The 18,914-nt window shown below is 33.2% G+C and overlaps 1 protein-coding gene across 2 annotated transcripts in view; it reads left to right on the top strand.

The window, feature by feature from the left end:
• The first annotated feature begins 210 nt into the window (after positions 1 to 210).
• LOC139529771 (ETS-related transcription factor Elf-3-like) overlaps positions 211 to 18,914 on the top strand; it is a 36,497-nt gene continuing 17,793 nt past the window's right edge. The window contains exons 1-2 of one of the 2 annotated variants that reach the window (XM_071325652.1): positions 211 to 468; positions 13,531 to 13,576. In XM_071325652.1, the coding sequence (XP_071181753.1) occupies positions 458 to 468; positions 13,531 to 13,576 (57 nt within the window). In that variant the 5' untranslated portion in view covers positions 211 to 457. Of the gene's footprint in view, positions 469 to 2,787; positions 3,137 to 13,530; positions 13,577 to 18,914 lie in introns of those variants that run through there. The other variant, XM_071325651.1, reaches the window with a different exon arrangement.

Raw genomic sequence — 18,914 nt, 5'->3', positions numbered from 1 at the left:
ATGATTGAAATGAATATGAAAAGTGGTTTGCAGGGGGGGAAGTCCTATGTTGTTGGTTTTTTTTTGGGGGGGGGGGGGGGGATGAGGTGCACAAATTCACCTGACTAAAAACAAAGTTGAGATTTCCAGGTATTGAAACCTATATATTGGTTAAGTAAAACACATATCTACCCTGTACACCTATCAAAATTCATATCATATCGTCTTACACTTCCGGGTAAATACAATTTAAAAACCTTGAAAGATAAAATTAAACTATTGTTATATAATAAATAAGTTTAAGTATTTTTCAAAAGTCAAACATATCATGTAGACATATTTTAAGGAGCGTATTTTTTTTCTTTTTCCTTGATACATTTATGAGCGAGTGTTTGTGAACAAAAATATGAAAACATTCCTGAAAGGATTGCAAATTTTGGAGGAAACTTCAGTGAATTAGTGTTTTGCTGATGTCATCATGTTTTACAGGTAGGTGCACAGTTTTGTTTATATCTCAACGTATAATAGCTTCTTATTAGAAAAACGACTAAATCATGTATATATATCATATCACAATTAAATCTTAGAAATAGTGCAAATGGTACAACCTTACTTTCGGTTTTGAATTATCAAGAACAACTACGGAGGGTGATGCATTTATTTTCGGTAAACAGAATATTTGGGTTGGATTGATCCGGTTTTTTTCTTGAAATAGATGTTTACTTTCATGCCCCCCTCAAAATTCACGAGAGAGAAAAAACATCAGTCAGCATCAAAATAATTTTAAACCAGACATCAAGCACGCCAAATTTTATTGAAGAATTTTCTAAAAGCATTGTTAAATGGATAGTGCATTTTGAACTACTTTCATTTTCAGGAGACGTGAATTTGTCTTTTTAGAAAACATGCAATTCTTGTAAAATGATACTACTTATGCACTTAAATTTTCCTTGAAATGCTGACTATGTTTCTTAAGAAATGTAACCCGATCTTGCTACCTTTAACTTGCGAAACATTCCTTTGGCTAGTATGACGTTAATTTGTTTAGTGTAGCTATCAATGGCTATATACAATATTATTATACCTTAGTCTGAAAATCATAACAGAACAAACTGAATTTAAAAGTAGTAAATTGAGGTTATTAAGTTAAATATAAAGGGTAGCATAATGAGTTAAGATTAAATAAAAAATATTGAGTTTCAAATTAATAAGTTTATATTAATAGTCGAGTACAGCGCATTAAGTGATTTGGTGTCATGGGAGGGAAACCCCATATCCTTTTTTTGTTTGTTAAATAACAGACCAAACGGGATTGGAAATAACCAAATCCTATAAAATATTACGGAGAAATATTCTGTTCTCCGACAAGGGTAAGCATCGCATAATCCGTCTTGCGATTCGGTGCTTGGACCAGACACAAGCTTCGCTTTGTCAGAAATGCTATCAAGTGCCTAGACAAAGCATGAACATAGTTTAGACATGCGATTACCCTGTTGTTAGACTATGTCAAAAACGGTGTCAATATCAAATAGACATGCATGTTTGGTATAGATAAAACTGAAAACAATATTTAAGGTTATGATCAGTCAAATCATAATGATAACCGTTAAAACCGCCATTTTATCATATCGAGAGTCATTCTGAAGAAGATTGTTTGAGATAAATCTTTTAAGTTATCACAGTGAATAGAAGTAAGAAGATGTGGTATGAGTGCCAATGTGATAAGTCTTCATCCAAGTCACATTGTGTAAAAAGTTAACCATTATAGGTTAAAGTATACAGCCTTCAACAAAGAGCATTGCACATGCACCGAACAGAATTTATAAACCTAAATATGTTAGGTACATATGTATTACCATAGATTAACTAATTACAAAATACATTGACCCATTGAATAAATGTATACTTCGTCTGTCGAACACTGATTGATCCTTTTAATCAAATTATTATGTAAGCATGGTAAGGTCATCAACTACAAAGAACAAAGTAAGATATGTGAACGATTGTTGCAAGTCGTTATCGTTACTAGTATTGATTTTATTTCCATTTAATTTAGTGAATAACAACTATTCATGTATTTCTATTTTTGTTTTGTTATGGTTCCAATCCCTGTCATTCCTTGTATTTTGCCGTAGCACAAAGTCGTGCTTTGACCAGACTGGTTAAGATGTCTTTACACTTTTAACTAGTTGGATGTTTTTGATATATATATAAGTGATTTTTTCAGTTAAGATGTATGGAAAAAGTATATATATTTGTTTAGGGGCCAGCTGAAGGACGCCTCCGGGTGCGGGAATTTCTCGCTGCACTGAAGACCTATTGGTGACCTTCTGCTGTTGTTTGTTCTATGGTCGGGTTGTTGTATCTTTGACACATGGTCATCTCAATTTTATTTGAAGACACTGTAAATTATGTGTACTACTAAGTATCTGACAATAGAATGTCAATCAAACGCTCTTGACTTAATATTAAGTTTAACAAACGTTTGATGCTCAGTCTCACATGCACGTCCAATTTCAGATATCCTTTCTCGTAACCAGAGGTAGATTTTGTGAATTGAAGCATATGCATTTTCCTAGTACCCGACATCAATAATGTGATGAGGTTTTTTCAATGTTTTTTGTCTATTTTTGTTTTGTTTTTGTTTTTGTTTGTTGTTTATTTTGGAAGTAATATACTTCAAAAGAGAGTCGAAAGACAATGTAATATTTTAACAGTTTGTATCAGGATATCAAAATATTGAGATACATGCGTCGGTCGGTTGATCATGTCAGTATATATATAGATATTCCAAGACAATGATCTTCACTTAAAATTCCGGGAATACAAAATATAGAGTCACGTTTAATTTAAACTAACAAAGTAGATCTAACTTCCGTGTTTTTATGTTAGAAAATTTTGAATGGTTAATAAAATTTATTACATTATTGTTAGTATCCAAAATATACCGGATAAGTTCGTGTCAAGTTTGGAGGATGTATTTCCTCAGGAATACGGGGGAACTCACTACACACATTTTATTTATTCAACTTTTTATTTTATCATATTTAACTTTTTGTACAGAAAAAAAGTTAAGAGTGTTGATTAGCATTTAAAAGTACGGTGTTAAATTTGAAAGGATATTTAATTAAAGTATGTTTGACAGAGGACACTTTAGGTAAGTACAAAACATATACAGTGTATCTCTTTCTGCTTGACCGACTTCACTTCATGATAAGTAATATGAAACACTATAGTTTTGTACCTAGACCAATTGAAAAAAAGAGATTTAAAGTTATAACGTATTTTCAGAAAATCATTTTAGAATTGTTAAGAAAAAAAATAACTAACTAAATGTAGTTGTTAATTTCTAAGCCATTTGGTCTCTGATGGAGAGTTGTGTCATGAATTATCATACATGTACCACATCTTTGTATTTCATATAAATACTCAATTCGGTATATATCTCTAAACTAGTACCACCCTTACAATGTCATTTAGTTTGTACACACTCTATGAGGAAATAGACAAGGTCATCCACTTATGTTGGTTACATGTATAAATTAGCGACCATATTTTTATATTATTTTACAATCAGCAATATAAATGTATATATAGTTATTTATACTGATTCTAAAAATATCTGGTTTCTATATGTATATGATGTAAGCAGCCGGTTTGGTATTCGATATTCGATATTCGATATTAAATATATGTAACCGGCTGCTAGCAGTCGTTTCAATAATCTAATTCATAAAAACTAAAACTTTCGATAACAAGCATGATACTCATGATATCCAACAGGCTGCTAGCAGTCGTTCCAATAATCTAATTCTATTGAAAATCATAAATACTAAAATTTCGATAACATTAAAAGTATGATACTCATGGTTAAAAGGGTTGAAAAGATCTGTCGGATATGCAGTTTTATTTATTAGGGACGACATCAAAAGTTCAATGTAGGATAAAAAACTTAATTCGTATAGTTTTTTCACTGACCCCCCTTTCCCCCTCTTAACTTAATATTGGAAAAATTGTTTGACCAATAAGGATATATATATAGAAATCGATGTTAATTAAACAAAACTTGCAGCCCCCCCCCCCAAAAAAAAAAAATTATTTGAATTAAGTTTTTTATCCTTCATTGATTTTTTGATGTCATTCCTTACCCCTTCTTGCTGTCGTAAATTCTCGTTGTCCTCAAATACAAACCATTATTTAATTCGCACTATTGTCTTTATCAAAATATAGATTTGTATCAATAAAATGGCCTTCCAGCGACCATATTTTACATGTATGTAGATATTTGGTTATATAAATGTAATGAACTTGAATGCAAACCTATAAAATCAACCCCATGGCATGGTTGATTCTGTTTTTGTTTAGTCCCTTGGACTTTTCCAAGCCGGCAGTACAATGTAATCCCCAGACTAACGAAGGGTGTCCATTTTGGTTGTTTGCGGTGCATCAATACGCAGTCTTATTAGTGGGGCGGCTTAGTACCGAAATTTGACAAAATCATGCAAATTGTGATACAAGCAAGGGATTTGACATAGACGTTCATTAGGAAGTACTTTATCATATTAGAGGGGTAGCCAACATGTTTTCGATTTTTTTCACGGCGGTCATCTTGAATTCAAAGTTGACATCATTTTGCTCAATCTTGGAGATTGAAAAACTGTCCTAACCATTTTCAACGCTATATTTGTCATGAAAACTATTTGAAATACAATAAAATGATATGAAAATATGTCAAACAGACAACAATTGTAAAAAAAAATCCCCACTTCCGGTTTGGGTCGAAAAAGTTCGTACACTCGAGTGAAATACTAGTGGTATAGATATATGATGAAAATGTCCGTTTGATACATTTTGTATATCGATAATTATGTTAGACATGCTGGAGGATTGATCAGTGTAATAATCTACGATATTTTCCGATGTATTCCGTTTTAACAGCTACATGAACACAAAGTTGTACAGGTCAAGCCAGCTTTGTAACACTTTCATCTACCAGAACAAGTTTTTTTGTAACCACATTTGCCACCATCACCGTCGCAAAGCGGCGGAATCCTCGGTCAGCCCTACAGCACCACCATCACTTTTAACAATAGCGTTATTCTGTTTATGTAGATATTTGAATAAATGTAATGAATTTGAACGCAAACCTATAAAATCAACCCCATGGCATGATTGATTCTGGTTTTTTTTAGTCCCTTGGACTTTTCCAAGCCGGTAATAATCCCCAGACTAACGAAGGGTGTCCATTTTGGTTGTTTGCGGTGCATAAATACGCAGTCTTATTATGTCGGTATAGGATTTTCAAACGGATGCACAGTGTTAAGAGAGTTACACATAAGCGTCTGGTTCGAGAACTCATTGATGGGGCATGAGGTGCTATTTTGCAAGGCTAAATGTCCATGTCCACATTACCTTGTTTTGCTAGTCATAGTCTGAAAGTCTTGTCCTGCGTCACAGTTGATCCAATTTTATCAGAACCTATGGTCTGGAAGTATTTTTTATTGACATTGTCTAAAATATATAGTTTCTACAGCAGAGATGTCGGACCGACCAATCTAACCTTAATTACAACCTATTGCTGGTCCATCAAGTTCAAATGACGATATATTAGTGAACGATAGCACAGATGACACAGTTGTGTCAAGCATGTTTGAGCCGTTAGAGACAATGGGCAAGAGGTTCTTATTACATACAGACAAAACCAAACCTGGAGAGATTTAATATTTTATGTGAAAATGACAAATGAGAATTATGGTCGTAGTATGAACGTAGTCAGGTCGTAAGACGAGCGTGATGAGGACGGTATGGGCGTGCTAGAATCGTACTATGGTCGTAAACAGCGTGTAAACGTGGTGAAGTCGTAGTGGAAGCGTAGTTGGGTCGCGGTGAGAACGTGATGGTCGTAGTGAGATCGTAATGACGTCGCTGTGAGATCGTAGCGCAGTCTCTCCGAATAAAATCACGCTTTCGCTACGCTCTCGTTACGATGAAACAGCGACCTTTGCGATCTTACCACGACCTCAGTGCGCTTTCACTACGCTTCTACTACGACCTATCTTGCCACGACCGCTCCACGATTGTTTTAAACATGTTCAAAGTTGACCACGCTCATCACGATCTTGAAGACCTCACTACGACCGTGATACGACCTTACTACGATCGTCAAAATTTGCATTTTTTCGCAGATCGTAGTGCGATCGTGGCCCAGTGGGACTGCGGTATTAGCGACGAATGTTTCTTTAACGGTCTAGATACAAAAATGAAGTTACCCATTTAAATCAAGAGACGATGGCTAAAGGGAAATTGAATAGTGTTATTATATAAGTCATCTATATTTGTAATATTAAATAAGCATATATAATGATAGTTTACTCACACACAAAAATTTAAATCGAAAAAGTCGATGCGATAGGACAAGAGTTAACATGCTTTTTGTTCTGTATGATTTAACAGATTAACAACATATTTAATTGATCTTTAACGGTAACCTTACTCTTCTCATTGAAGGTATTTACTATTTTAAAACAGTGCTCTTGTATTCTCTGGTATTGTTATATAATCTCGTGTTAAAATTTGTATGGAGAGAGAGAGAAACATGCACAGAGGGAGAGGGAGATATGCACACAAAGACAAAGAGTTTTTATGTGTTTTCCTTTTTGACACGGTGTAGTCTACAAATCTTCGATCTTTATAATTTCCGCGTTCCGAAGTATAGAGGAAAATTATTGTACTAACAGTTCTTTCAAATATATGTATGTACAAGTACCCGGCCACGTCCACTTGTATTTTTGTCCATCTGATGAGTTAAGCCTTTTTCAACTGATTTTTATAACTTTGGTTCTTATGTTGTACTGTTTTACCACTGTCTCAGGTTGGGGGAGGGTTGGGATACCGCTAACATGTTTAACCCCGCCACATTATGTATGTATGTATGTGCCTGTCTCAAGTTAGGAGCCTGTAAATCAGTGGTTGTCGTTTGTTTGTGTGTTACATATTTGTTTTTCGTTCATTTTTTTTATATAAATAAGGCCGTTAGGCAGCAACCATTTGATTTTCTGGGGGGGGGGGGGGGCTATGGTTTTTTTTTCTGTGCAAACTTTTTTTTTCTTTCAATTTTAGCATTACATATAGTGGCAGCTGAGGGTGAAACAAACAATTTTTTTTTCTCAGAATCAAAAACAAATTATTTTTTTCTCCAAAAACTGGAAACAAACTTTTTTTTCCAAAAAAAAAACATAGCCCCCCCCCCCCAGAAAATCAAATGGTTGCTGCCTTAGTTTTCTCGTTTGAATTGTTTTACATTGTCATATCGGGGCCTGTTATATCTGACTATGCGGTATGGGCTTTGCACATTGTTGAAGGTCGTACGGTGTCCTATAGTTGTTAGTTTCAGTGTCATTTTGGTCTCTTGTGGACGGTTGTCTTATTGGCAATCATACCACATCTTCCTTTTTTATATGGACACGTGATATTAATTGTAGTATCACGTGAGTGGTCATTTTTCGCGTGTTCATTTCCCTATTAGACCACTCTCTCGCCAACTTCGAACTGGCCAAGTTCAGGTTTAATGTTGGTTCATTATTGTTTGATTTTTTTCTTGTGTTGTACTATTTATTGGTAATATATTTACCAGTACACATTTTGTTGATATTTTGTTTATATGTAAACATAAGCTAATTTTCAGTACTGTCCAATGTACACCTCTCTAGACGATCTTCCGATCATTAGGGTTTGGACACAGGTTTCCATATCGACTAAGGTAACTTGGTTGTTGGTTTTCCTGACCGGCGTGTTCGTTTATGTCAGAGTATTTTTTTTTTAATTCGTATTGAAAGCTTGAACATTGTTTATATGTATATAAATATTATTTGCATAAAATGTGATGTGTATTAACGATAGATTATTATAAAATTCGGTGTCCGTCTAGTCTTGTGGGCGATCGACAATTGTAAAATTGTGTTTGATATATGTTTGCCATATATTAGTAAAGTGTGTACCTACATGTAATCCTGCTGATAACAATGTCACACAACAGTATAATTTGATGAGATGTGAAGATGACTATCCACCAAAAACCAACAGACAAAAATAAAACAAACTATAGAGGTCAACGCGTGGCCTTCAACAATGAGCAAACTACTATGGCATGGTATGGTATGTTATAAAAGGCTCTGGAAACAGGATATGGAAAAAAAATAAAAGAACAACAAACGAGACCAATTTCAGCCAGTAAACGGAAGCAATTGGTAGATAATCATCAGTTGATTGCTTTACTTCAGAGGAAACTATTCATCATGCACCTTTCGTTAAGAACAATAAAAAATATATAAATTTACAAATAAAAAAAATCAAGATTACGAGAAGTGGTAGGATAATTGTGAAGCTACCGAAAAACAAACACTTATTTGATTTGGCAAAAGATTAAACTTTACAACTCGTCACCTTAAACCATTCAAGCTAGATTTGTACTTTGCAAGTTAGATTCCTTTTGTATGTATGTTTGTTTTCGGTAACATATAAGCATTTATGAGATAATATCTAAAAATCGTACCTTTTGACGAATGCTTTTTTTCTTCTTTCTAAAAGGAATTAGTATGAAATTTGCTTCATATGATTTCAAACACAATTCAGACAGTATGGATGCACAATAATTCTCCATTGGCATACCAACTATCCGTAAAGATGTAAATAACAAATATGTTGTCGATCATAAAGTTCAGCATTTTGATGATAATATCCTCGGCGTATTGGATTTTTTTTTTTTTTTTTTTTTAGATCAGAGAGATTCTTTACAAAGTAACATTTTTATAACATAAAACAAGAAATTTGTATCAACGAACCTTACGACTTTCAAACAAATATTTCGAACGCTCTAGCCTTATTCCTCCCGTTGTTTTTAGTCTCAATTAGTTAAAGGATCGTTCAAAAAAAATAAAATGGTCACTGTTATACCAGTAAAACAAATCATGGAAACACAGATGTAAATGAAATCTTAAAGTAAATAAAATGATATCAAAAGACATTTTAGTGTCACTGATATCAAGCACAAAATACTTAACTTGTTGATATAGATAGTAATTAAACCGTCCTACACTTATACATTGGTCGTCTGATATAGATAGTAATTAAACCGTCCTACACTTATACATTGGTCGTCTGATATAGATAGTAATTAAACCGTCCTACACTTATACATTGGTCGTCTGATATAGATAGTAATTAAACCGTCTTACACTTATACATTGGTCGTCTGATATAGATAGTAATTAAACCGTCCTACACTTATACATTGGTCGTCTGATATAGATAGTAATTAAACCGTCCTACACTTATACATTGGTCGTCTGATATAGATAGTAATTAAACCGTCCTACACTTATACATTGGTCGTCTGATATAGATAGTAATTAAACCGTCCTACACTTATACATTGGTCGTCTGATATAGATAGTAATTAAACCGTCCTACACTTATACATTGGTCGTCTGATATAGATAGTAATTAAACCGTCCTACACTTATACATTGGTCGTCTGATATAGATAGTAATTAAACCGTCCTACACTTATACATTGGTCGTCTGATATAGATAGTAATTAAACCGTCCTACACTTATACATTGGTCGTCTGATATAGATAGTAATTAAACCGTCCTACACTTATACATTGGTCGTCTGATATAGATAGTAATTAAACCGTCCTACACTTATACATTGGTCGTCTGATATAGATAGTAATTAAACCGTCTTACACTTATACATTGGTCGTCTGATATAGATAGTAATTAAACCGTCCTACACTTATACATTGGTCGTCTGATATAGATAGTAATTAAACCGTCCTACACTTATACATTGGTCGTCTGATATAGATAGTAATTAAACCGTCCTACACTTATACATTGGTCAAAATACTTAACTTGTTGATATAGATAGTAATTAAACCGTCCTACACTTATACATTGGTCAAAATACTTTGTGGGAAATTGTTAGCAATTACCACAAGAAGAAGCAATGTACATAAAGAGTGAGACAGAGAGTTTATAAAATGCCAATGAGACAACTGTCCACAAGAGACTAAAATGACAAAGAAATGTTAAAGGGCACCGTACGGCCTTCAACAATGAGAAAAGCCCATACCACATAGTCAGCTATAAAAGGCCCCGACATGTTAGTCTGTTTTATTATATAAAATATTAATTCCATAATGTTTGAATTTCACAAATTGTACCATCTTCATTAATACTTCATGATTCGTCAGAAGTTTCATATTATTATCGTTACTATTAAATTCACAACAACATAGCATAACATCTTTTGTAATGAATCTAAGAGCCAGTAAAAGACATAGGATAATTTCTAATTTGGTATAAAAATAAAATTGAAATACATAGTACGACAAATACTTTGTGTGAAATACCACCGTTACTAAATAGTTTCAAGTAGGTTTATATATATTTTCATTCATAATCACTGCTATTTCTGAAAAAAGGAAAATGGTAGTTAAGTAATTTATATGTTTTATATATATAAACAATTTACTGTTAACGTGGTTATAGTATAAAAAAAATGTTTGTTGTCGAATGGAATAAAACATAATTTGCGCCTCAGATTTACTTGATAATGTTTCTGAGACCACATAAAACAGTAGTTGATAATATAATTTATGTTATCTTTTCTGTAGTTTATTGAATGCACAAATGAAATTGCAAATGTCATTGTGTGTAAAAGGGTAAATGGTATTTGAGATTTAAATTGGTGTGTGACAACAGTGTAGAATCAATAAAAATATCTAGTCAAATCTGTTTCATAAAAATAAATTCCGTAGAGCAACTTCAGAAATGTATCAGGCAATAGATAGAATTAACATTTAATTTCTATCATCTGTGAAACTCATATGGAATCAAGTAAATAAGATAAAATATAAAGATAAGATTTTTTTAATTCTAATTAAAGGGCCCATGAAGAGCTAAGTAATTTATTACAATGATTTTTATAATTGACACTATAATGTTGATATATATATATATATATAAATATGAAATGATTCTAACCATCTCAATTATTAGATGTTAAACCACAGCCAGAGCAGAGTTCACATATTAGAAGGGAAAAAAGGCATAACAATTATATCTGTTATTATAGTAAATATTATAAAGCTAAGATTGTTGAGACCTACAAAACGAGGAGGACAAAACAACAAAAGATAACAGTACTTGTAAAAAAATTGTAAAACAATGTTCAGAATCATAATTATGTTCAAGGGTAAGACAAACCCATTAAGTGAAACAATGCACCACTCAGGTAGATATCCAGGTAGATACCCAGGTAGATTTTGTAGTTAGGTTCAGGTAGATATCCAGGTAGATACCCAGGTAGATTTTGTAGTTAGGTTATGAAGATTTATATTGTATTTGTGTTATAGATTTATAACCGTCGGAACAGTGTACACCAGCCCGATATTGATCATATGAAGAACAAGACTTATATATCAAATCTTTGTTTGCTTATGATAAAATATTGCGTATAAAATGATAAAGTATTTGATTAATGAATAAGATGGTATGTTATATTATTTCTTATCAGGGTATACATTTGTTTGAAAAGAGGGGATTCAGTGAAACTATTTCAAAGTAATCAGCTATTTGAACTGTATGGGGATATTTGTTTTGAATCATAATTGTTTCGTTTTTTATGCATTTTACACAATTTATTTATAAGGTCTTTTCGCTTTTCTGTTGAAAGACGAATTGTATTTGTTATAATTATTTTTTTCTTCCGCCTTATTTTGTTCTCGCGTAAATTTTTGTTTCGCAATATGTCGCTAAGATATTTCTTTGAAACAATGTATGTACACGGAGAAATTATAAAAAAGACGATTTCACCTATTTTGGGCTCCGCCATGATCAGTTTAACACCAGTGATATATCAGACAATTTCATGAGATGAATATTTTGCAAAAATCTGCAAGAAAAGACATGTACAATTGAGCATTATCATTTCGACATAAGAACGAACTATAAAAATCAGTTGAAAAAGTCTCAACTTATCAGATGGATACAAATAAAAATACATATGACGCCATTTATCTAGTGGTGTATAATACTGTTGCAAAACTGCATCATACTTATATCATTTCTAATATGCATGGTCTGTATGTCATTTTGTGCTTCTTTGTTTAATACATGGTTGTAGGTTTTTTTTAGTGATTAGGATTATAGAACAATGTTGACTGCTGTATTTTTTACATTTTTTCATGTCAGCTTGTTTTGTGATCGCATCGTTGCCAATATAATAGAATTTGATGCGAGTGCCATATAAGTGAGAGGTTTAGCTAGCTATAAAACCCGGTTCAAATCATCATTTCTACATAAGAACATGCCTGTACCAAGTCAGGAATATGACAGTTTTTATCCATTCTTGTGATCTGTTTGAGCTTTTGATTTTGCCATTTGATTAGGGACTTTTCGTTTTAGATTTTCCTCGGAGTGATTTTACTTTTTTCTTATACTATGCATCTTCGCTAGTTAAGGGTCACGATCCACCCCCGTTCTGTGAAGAGAACGGGAGTAGATCGTAACCATTGGCTAGCAAAGATGTATACTATGTAGAACATAAATATTGATTGTGTAGAAAAAGAACTTGACAAAGAATTTGAACAACCCAGACACCAATATAGTGCGCAACGTCTTTATTATCTTCATGCAATATTTTGGTATTGATGTCAATGGTACCTGATCACGGTAAATAAAGATTTTTTTAGGGTCTTAGACGAATATGATATTTCCATTATGGATATAAGTGCAAATGATCGAGACAACTCTCCATCCAAGTCACAATTTGTAAAAGTAAACCATTATAGGTCAAAGTACGGTCTTTAATAAGCTAATGATACGTGTAGTGTCTGATCTTATGATTGTGTCAATTATTTATTGGAATTATAAACGACAAACCTGATTCTCTCTCCTGTTAACCTGTCGGCTATACTGCTCCTGATCCTACCGTTGTAATATAACTCATATGTATACTTTCTCAACAAATGTACAACTTAATGTAATGTAAATTAATATGTTTTTTTTCTGTATACCTTTGTTCAACTTTATAGGTGATACCAGAATAAAATGATGTATATATATTTGTCTTGTTATGTCATTATTAAATAACAATATGTTTTAGATTATTTCTGATGTTTTGTATGTCCTTAATTACAATGGGTTTTCTAATGTACCTAATTTCAATATGTTTTTTAATGTCTGTTTATGTCCGCAATTACTATGCGTTTTGTAATGTCTTTCTATGTCATCAACGTCAATGTGTTTTCTAATGTCTGTTTATGTCCTCAATTACAATGTGTTTTGTAATGTCTTTTATGTCCTTAATTTCAATGTGTTTCTAATGTGTGTTTATGTCCTCAATTACAATGTGTTTTGTAATGTCTTTTATGTCCTTAATTTCAATGTGTTTTCTAATGTCTGTTTATGTCCTCAATTACAATGTGTTTTGTAATGTCTTTTATGTCCTTAATTTCAATGTGTTTCTAATGTCTTTTTCAGGTCAGATCTCTTCAATGGGATTATGGCTTCAACAGTCTTCCCTTCTGTAAGTAGTCAATAGTGTAAATTATATATATTATAGATATAAATACATAAAAGAAGTTAGCCCAGCTTTGCCAAATTATTTCAATAGAAAAATTTATCAACAAACTATGAGAACTATCATTATTTTATGAGAATGTTCTTAGATGTGTAACAGGAGGGTCGGGTGGCTATGCGTCACCGTTCCCTCTTGCCGATTAATGTTTTGTTCTGCTGTGACTGAGCTCTGGCAAATGAGACCAAATACAGATGGTCAGATATTTTAACAAACTATTTCACATAATTTACATGTGAACAATAATTACATTAGATGTATGTTTCATGATCATAGCTAAAAAATGTAATTATAAGTACTGAATGCTTCTTTTTGTAACTTCATAGGGTTGTAAAAGCGTTGACCGTGCGCGCGTTTTTAGAATGAAGAGCTTCCGCGCTTCATACAGAATGTGATTCGGTCAACGCTTTTACACTCCAATAAAGTTACAAAAAGAGATATTCAATTCTTAAGTGAAATCAGTTTACATGTGAACAGTGTAACCAAAACATAGATTTGGTTAAGTAAAGCAAAATTCATTGATTGGATTAGTGATCCATGTAGTAATAATTGTCAGGCGGATTAAAGATTTTTTTTTTTTTATCTTTATCGTACATTTTTAGAATGAAGAGCTTCCGCGCTTCATACAAAATGTGATTCGGTCCACGCTTTTACACTCCAATAAAGTTACAAAAACAAGCATTCAATTCTTATGTGAAATCAGTTTACATGTGAACAGTGTAACCAAAGCATAGATTTGGTTAAGTAAAGCAAAATTCATTGGTCGGATTAGTAATCCATCTATAATACTAAAATTACGAGGTTCAATTTGTCAGCCGTCATCGGGTAAAAACGACAAATCAAAGAATTCAACTCTATATATAACTAATATAGGACAATGGTGTAGATTAAAAATTACACCACTTCAGACCCCTTTGTTTTCAGCATAATTAATATTGCCAACAATTAACAAGTTCCGGGTCGAATCCGATACCGATACAAATAGTATATTCAGCTATTACATTGTCTGTACGTTCCGCATTTGACAGGCGCACCAACAAACGGTGTATTTAGGATTTTGCTATATACACGGGTCATAATCAAAGGACTGACACTACTAAATTCAATCATTGTCAAATTGTTCCCTATTGTAGTTTTATTCAGCAATCAGCAAGACTTTCTAAGATAACTAATATAGGACAATGCTGTTGATTGAAAAATACTCCATTCCTGGATAGCCAGGACCTTTTGTTTACAAATAATTAATATTTCCAATAACTGATAAGTTCCAGGTCGACGGATTCAAACAGAAAGATTTGAAAGCAGAGAAAACTGTGTATCTTATAATTGACATGACTTATCAGATGACAATACCAATTACTAAAATAAGGCTTAGGCATAGTTATATACTTTAATTCAGTCACGGACCCGCGATATCACGGGTGTGTACTTGTGTAGTAATATTTGTAAGGCGGATTAAAGATTTATTTTATTTTTAATTAATATGGCAGATTAATGATCAATCGAAGTGGTCTTTTTCGGCCTCAGTCAGAAAGATTTTTTTTAATAAGTCTATACTTTTCACAATTCCAATTAAGAAGGTATAATTCTTCCATGAGAATGGCAAAATCTTCTCTTAAATATCCATTAAGTTGGATAAAACGTCTAGCAAATCATTACCATATAATTTATCTAAATATACACTTTGTTATTTCTTTCTCTGACAGTGAAATAGTTCATTTTGCGTCATTCTGTGTTTAGCAAAGGGAGATCATAACACAGCTGCGCATCTCTGTTACAAATAAAAAATAACCTAGAGAACTATTCAACATTTGATCAAAATCAATGTGACTTGGATTTAAGGGATATTTGCAAGTTGCTAAAAAATTCTTTCATCATGCCTATTTAAGTGCAGTCATTTAGATTATTTCATATTGAAGTTTCAGTACATTTTTTAATTTGAACATATGATTGTTACTTGTCTTCAAATTTAGAAGCATTCAGCGTTTGACCCAAGTCATGTTGAAGGTCGTGTGTTTCAATGAATGTCATTTTAGAATTTTGAGGTTGCTGTTTGTTTGATATGTTTAGCCCTTTATATTTTTCATTCACATCAAAGGTTGGTCAAGATTAATTAAGACAATAAGGCATATGGTCATCCCTTGTTATTCCCCAATCTTGCATTAAAACCCTTGCCACGTGAGGATTTCTGTGCAGGATGTATAAACTTGTAGACAACTCTGGTTAGAATGGGAAGGTTAAATCCGCTATCTGAACATTAAGAACACTTGCAACATCTATTTGAGGGTTCCGTGACCCTCATTTTCCAGTAGTATTCCAAAATCCCACCGCATTATCACGCCCGACGCCCTGTTGCAGAAACTAAGTACGAGTATTGTTGTTATTGTTTATTGTTCTCGTTCTGTACATGCCCCTAGACATTAATAAAAAAACAAACAGGAATTTTTTAATTTCCTTTTTACTTGTCAAGTCTTAAGATTACAGTTTTTTTTCGCAATAATATGTTATCTAATTGTACTTCGATAAACAAATAAGTAATCAAAATTGAAATTATTAATACTATCATTGCCATTGATAGCGATAACTGTATATGTATCGTTAGCCTCCAAACCAGTCTAATTAAAATCAGCCCCCACTATCCGCTTGCCTACAAACGCAAGTGGAAAGTGGGGCTGGTTTTTAATCAAACTGCCCCAAAACCAACATCAAATGTGAAAAGGCACTATAAAGAGATTATAAAGGTTTCTATTGTTATAATACAAAGATCGAATCAAAATCAAACATTCATATTGCTGGTCTATATGTTATTGCGCAGTGCATATATTTTACCGTAAAACATATGCCACAACTGTTTTTAATTTTCTGTGTTAGATAACATTGATAACGCAACTAAACATGCATGTAGACACGCACACTTTACATATTTCATTACACGACCGTCCGAAAAGGATATCGCATGGCATAATAAATATGGAATTTTGCTGAGATCCTACAAAATAAATCAATTTTAGGTGGCTGAAGCACTTACTTAATATATTACTTATTATAAAAACTTCATTTCTTCTTCGACGAATTTACGTTGAAATCAGTTTTTATAAATAAAAAGTGCAATCAAAGTTTTGTTAAATGTTGATGTTGGGTCAAGAAATAGATTGGAATCGAAAAGAGATGTACGTTGAAAATCAAGGCAAATATTTAACATAAGTAAAACTATACAGTAATCAGAAGGACCCTCTAACTGTGTTCAGACTTTTCACTTGAGAGATGTATTGCAGTGCTGTAGGCAAATATGTATTGTGCTGTTCCATACACAGTAAAAATGGTGTTTAGATCCTATAAACACATTTCTAAGCACATCTTTTGTGCACTTTCTATTAACATAAAATTGAGAATGTAAATGGGGAATGTGTCAAAGAGACAAAACCCCGACTGTAGAGAAGAGGGTCTTCAATGCAGCGAGAAACTCCCCCACCCAGAGGAGTCCTTCAGCTGGCCCCTAAACAAATATGTAAATTAGTTCAGTGATAAAAGACGTCATACTAAACTCCGAATTATACACAAGAGACTAAAACTTAAATTTATATAAGACTAACAAAGGCCAGAGGCTTCTTACGTGTCTCAGTACAATGTGTTTAGAATTGTGTTTAAAATCCTGTTTAGCTTAGAAATATGTGTCTAATTTCTAAACCCTTTCATTTTAAAACACATTAAAAGTGTTTAATTTTAAGTCATGTTTAGATTGTATGTGCTTACTGAGAAATGTGTTTAGACATTAAACACAATCCTAAACACGTTTGGATCTAAACATGTAACACAAGTGTAAAATTTTTAAGCAAGAATGTTACAGTGTAGTCTGAATACAATTCCAACAAGTGGTAAAAATGTGGCCATGTCAAATGAAATCAGTCCAGTAACAATTCTTTTCAGTTTTATCAAATGGAAAAGGTTGAAATGGGAGGGAAAATAGATTTTCTTTTAACAACCATGATATTGACTTGGAACAAAATATGAACTCAGTTTGGAAGACTATGTTTTGATACAAAAATAATTATCAAGAACAACACTAGCTTTAATAAACTATCAAGAGATATTCGTATTTTAGTCATATAACTATAATCTCTGACATCTTGAAATCCATTCCTATAAACGTTAAATAATTATTATTGCCCTTTAGAGTCAATTTTTAAGTTTTCATAAATTTTTAATGTAGGTTTAAACTTTGATTACGTTATTACAGGACACATTTCACTTTCTAAAAGGTTTAATTATTATTTGATTATATGAGATATGCTATTGTATTGCATTCATCTCAAGGGTAGACCAATATCAACAGAGTATTGTCGTCACCGTCTGATATTAACCCATACCAAGGGTAGACTGAGGTATTGTAGTAGTGTCACTGTCGGACTTATAAACCCATACCAAGGTGGCGTCCGGTTACCTGTTCGGGATAGATAAACACACAGCAACATTCGATCAAAATGGGAACGATATAAGAAGGTTGTCAAAGACCCACCGAGTCCCTATAAAAAGAGTTGTCAAAGACCCACCGAGTCCGTATAAGAAGTTTTTCAATGACCCGGTGAGTCCGTATAACAAGTGTTTCAAAGACCCGTCGATTCCCAAAAAGAAGGATGTCGAAGACCCAACTAGTCCCTATAAGGTTTCCAAAGACTCGCCTAATCCATTATCCCTATAAGGTTGCCAAAGACTCGCCTAATCCATTATCCCTATAAGGTTGCCAGACTCGCCTAATCCATTATCCATATAAGGTTGCCAAAGACTCGCCTAATCCATTATCCCTATAAGGTTGCCAAAGACTCGCCTAATCCATTATCCCTATAAGGTTGCCAAAGACTCGCCTAATCCATTATCCCTATAAGGTTTCCAAAGACTCGCCTAATCCATTATCCCTATAAGGTTGTCAAAGACTCGCCTAATCCATTATCCCTATAAGATTGTCAAAGACTCGCCTAATCCATTATCCCTATAAGGTTGCCAAAGACTCGCCTAATCTATTATCCCTATAAGGTTGCCAAAGACTCGCCTAATCCATTATCCCTATACGGTTGTCAAAGACTCGCCTAATCCATTATAGGGCTATAAGGTTGCCAAAGACTCGCCTTATCCATTATCCCTATAAGGTTGTCAAAGACTCGCCTAATCCATTATCCCTATAAAGTTGTCAAAGACTGGCCTTATCCATTATCCCTATAAAGTTGTCAAAGACTGGCCTAATCCATTATCCCTATAAGGTTTCCAAAGACTGGCCTAATCCATTATCCCT

The sequence above is a fragment of the Mytilus edulis genome, chromosome 7 (genome assembly GCF_963676685.1).
Source record: "Mytilus edulis chromosome 7, xbMytEdul2.2, whole genome shotgun sequence".
Lineage (NCBI taxonomy): Eukaryota > Metazoa > Mollusca > Bivalvia > Mytilida > Mytilidae > Mytilus > Mytilus edulis.
This window is presented reverse-complemented; position numbering and strand designations above follow the sequence as displayed.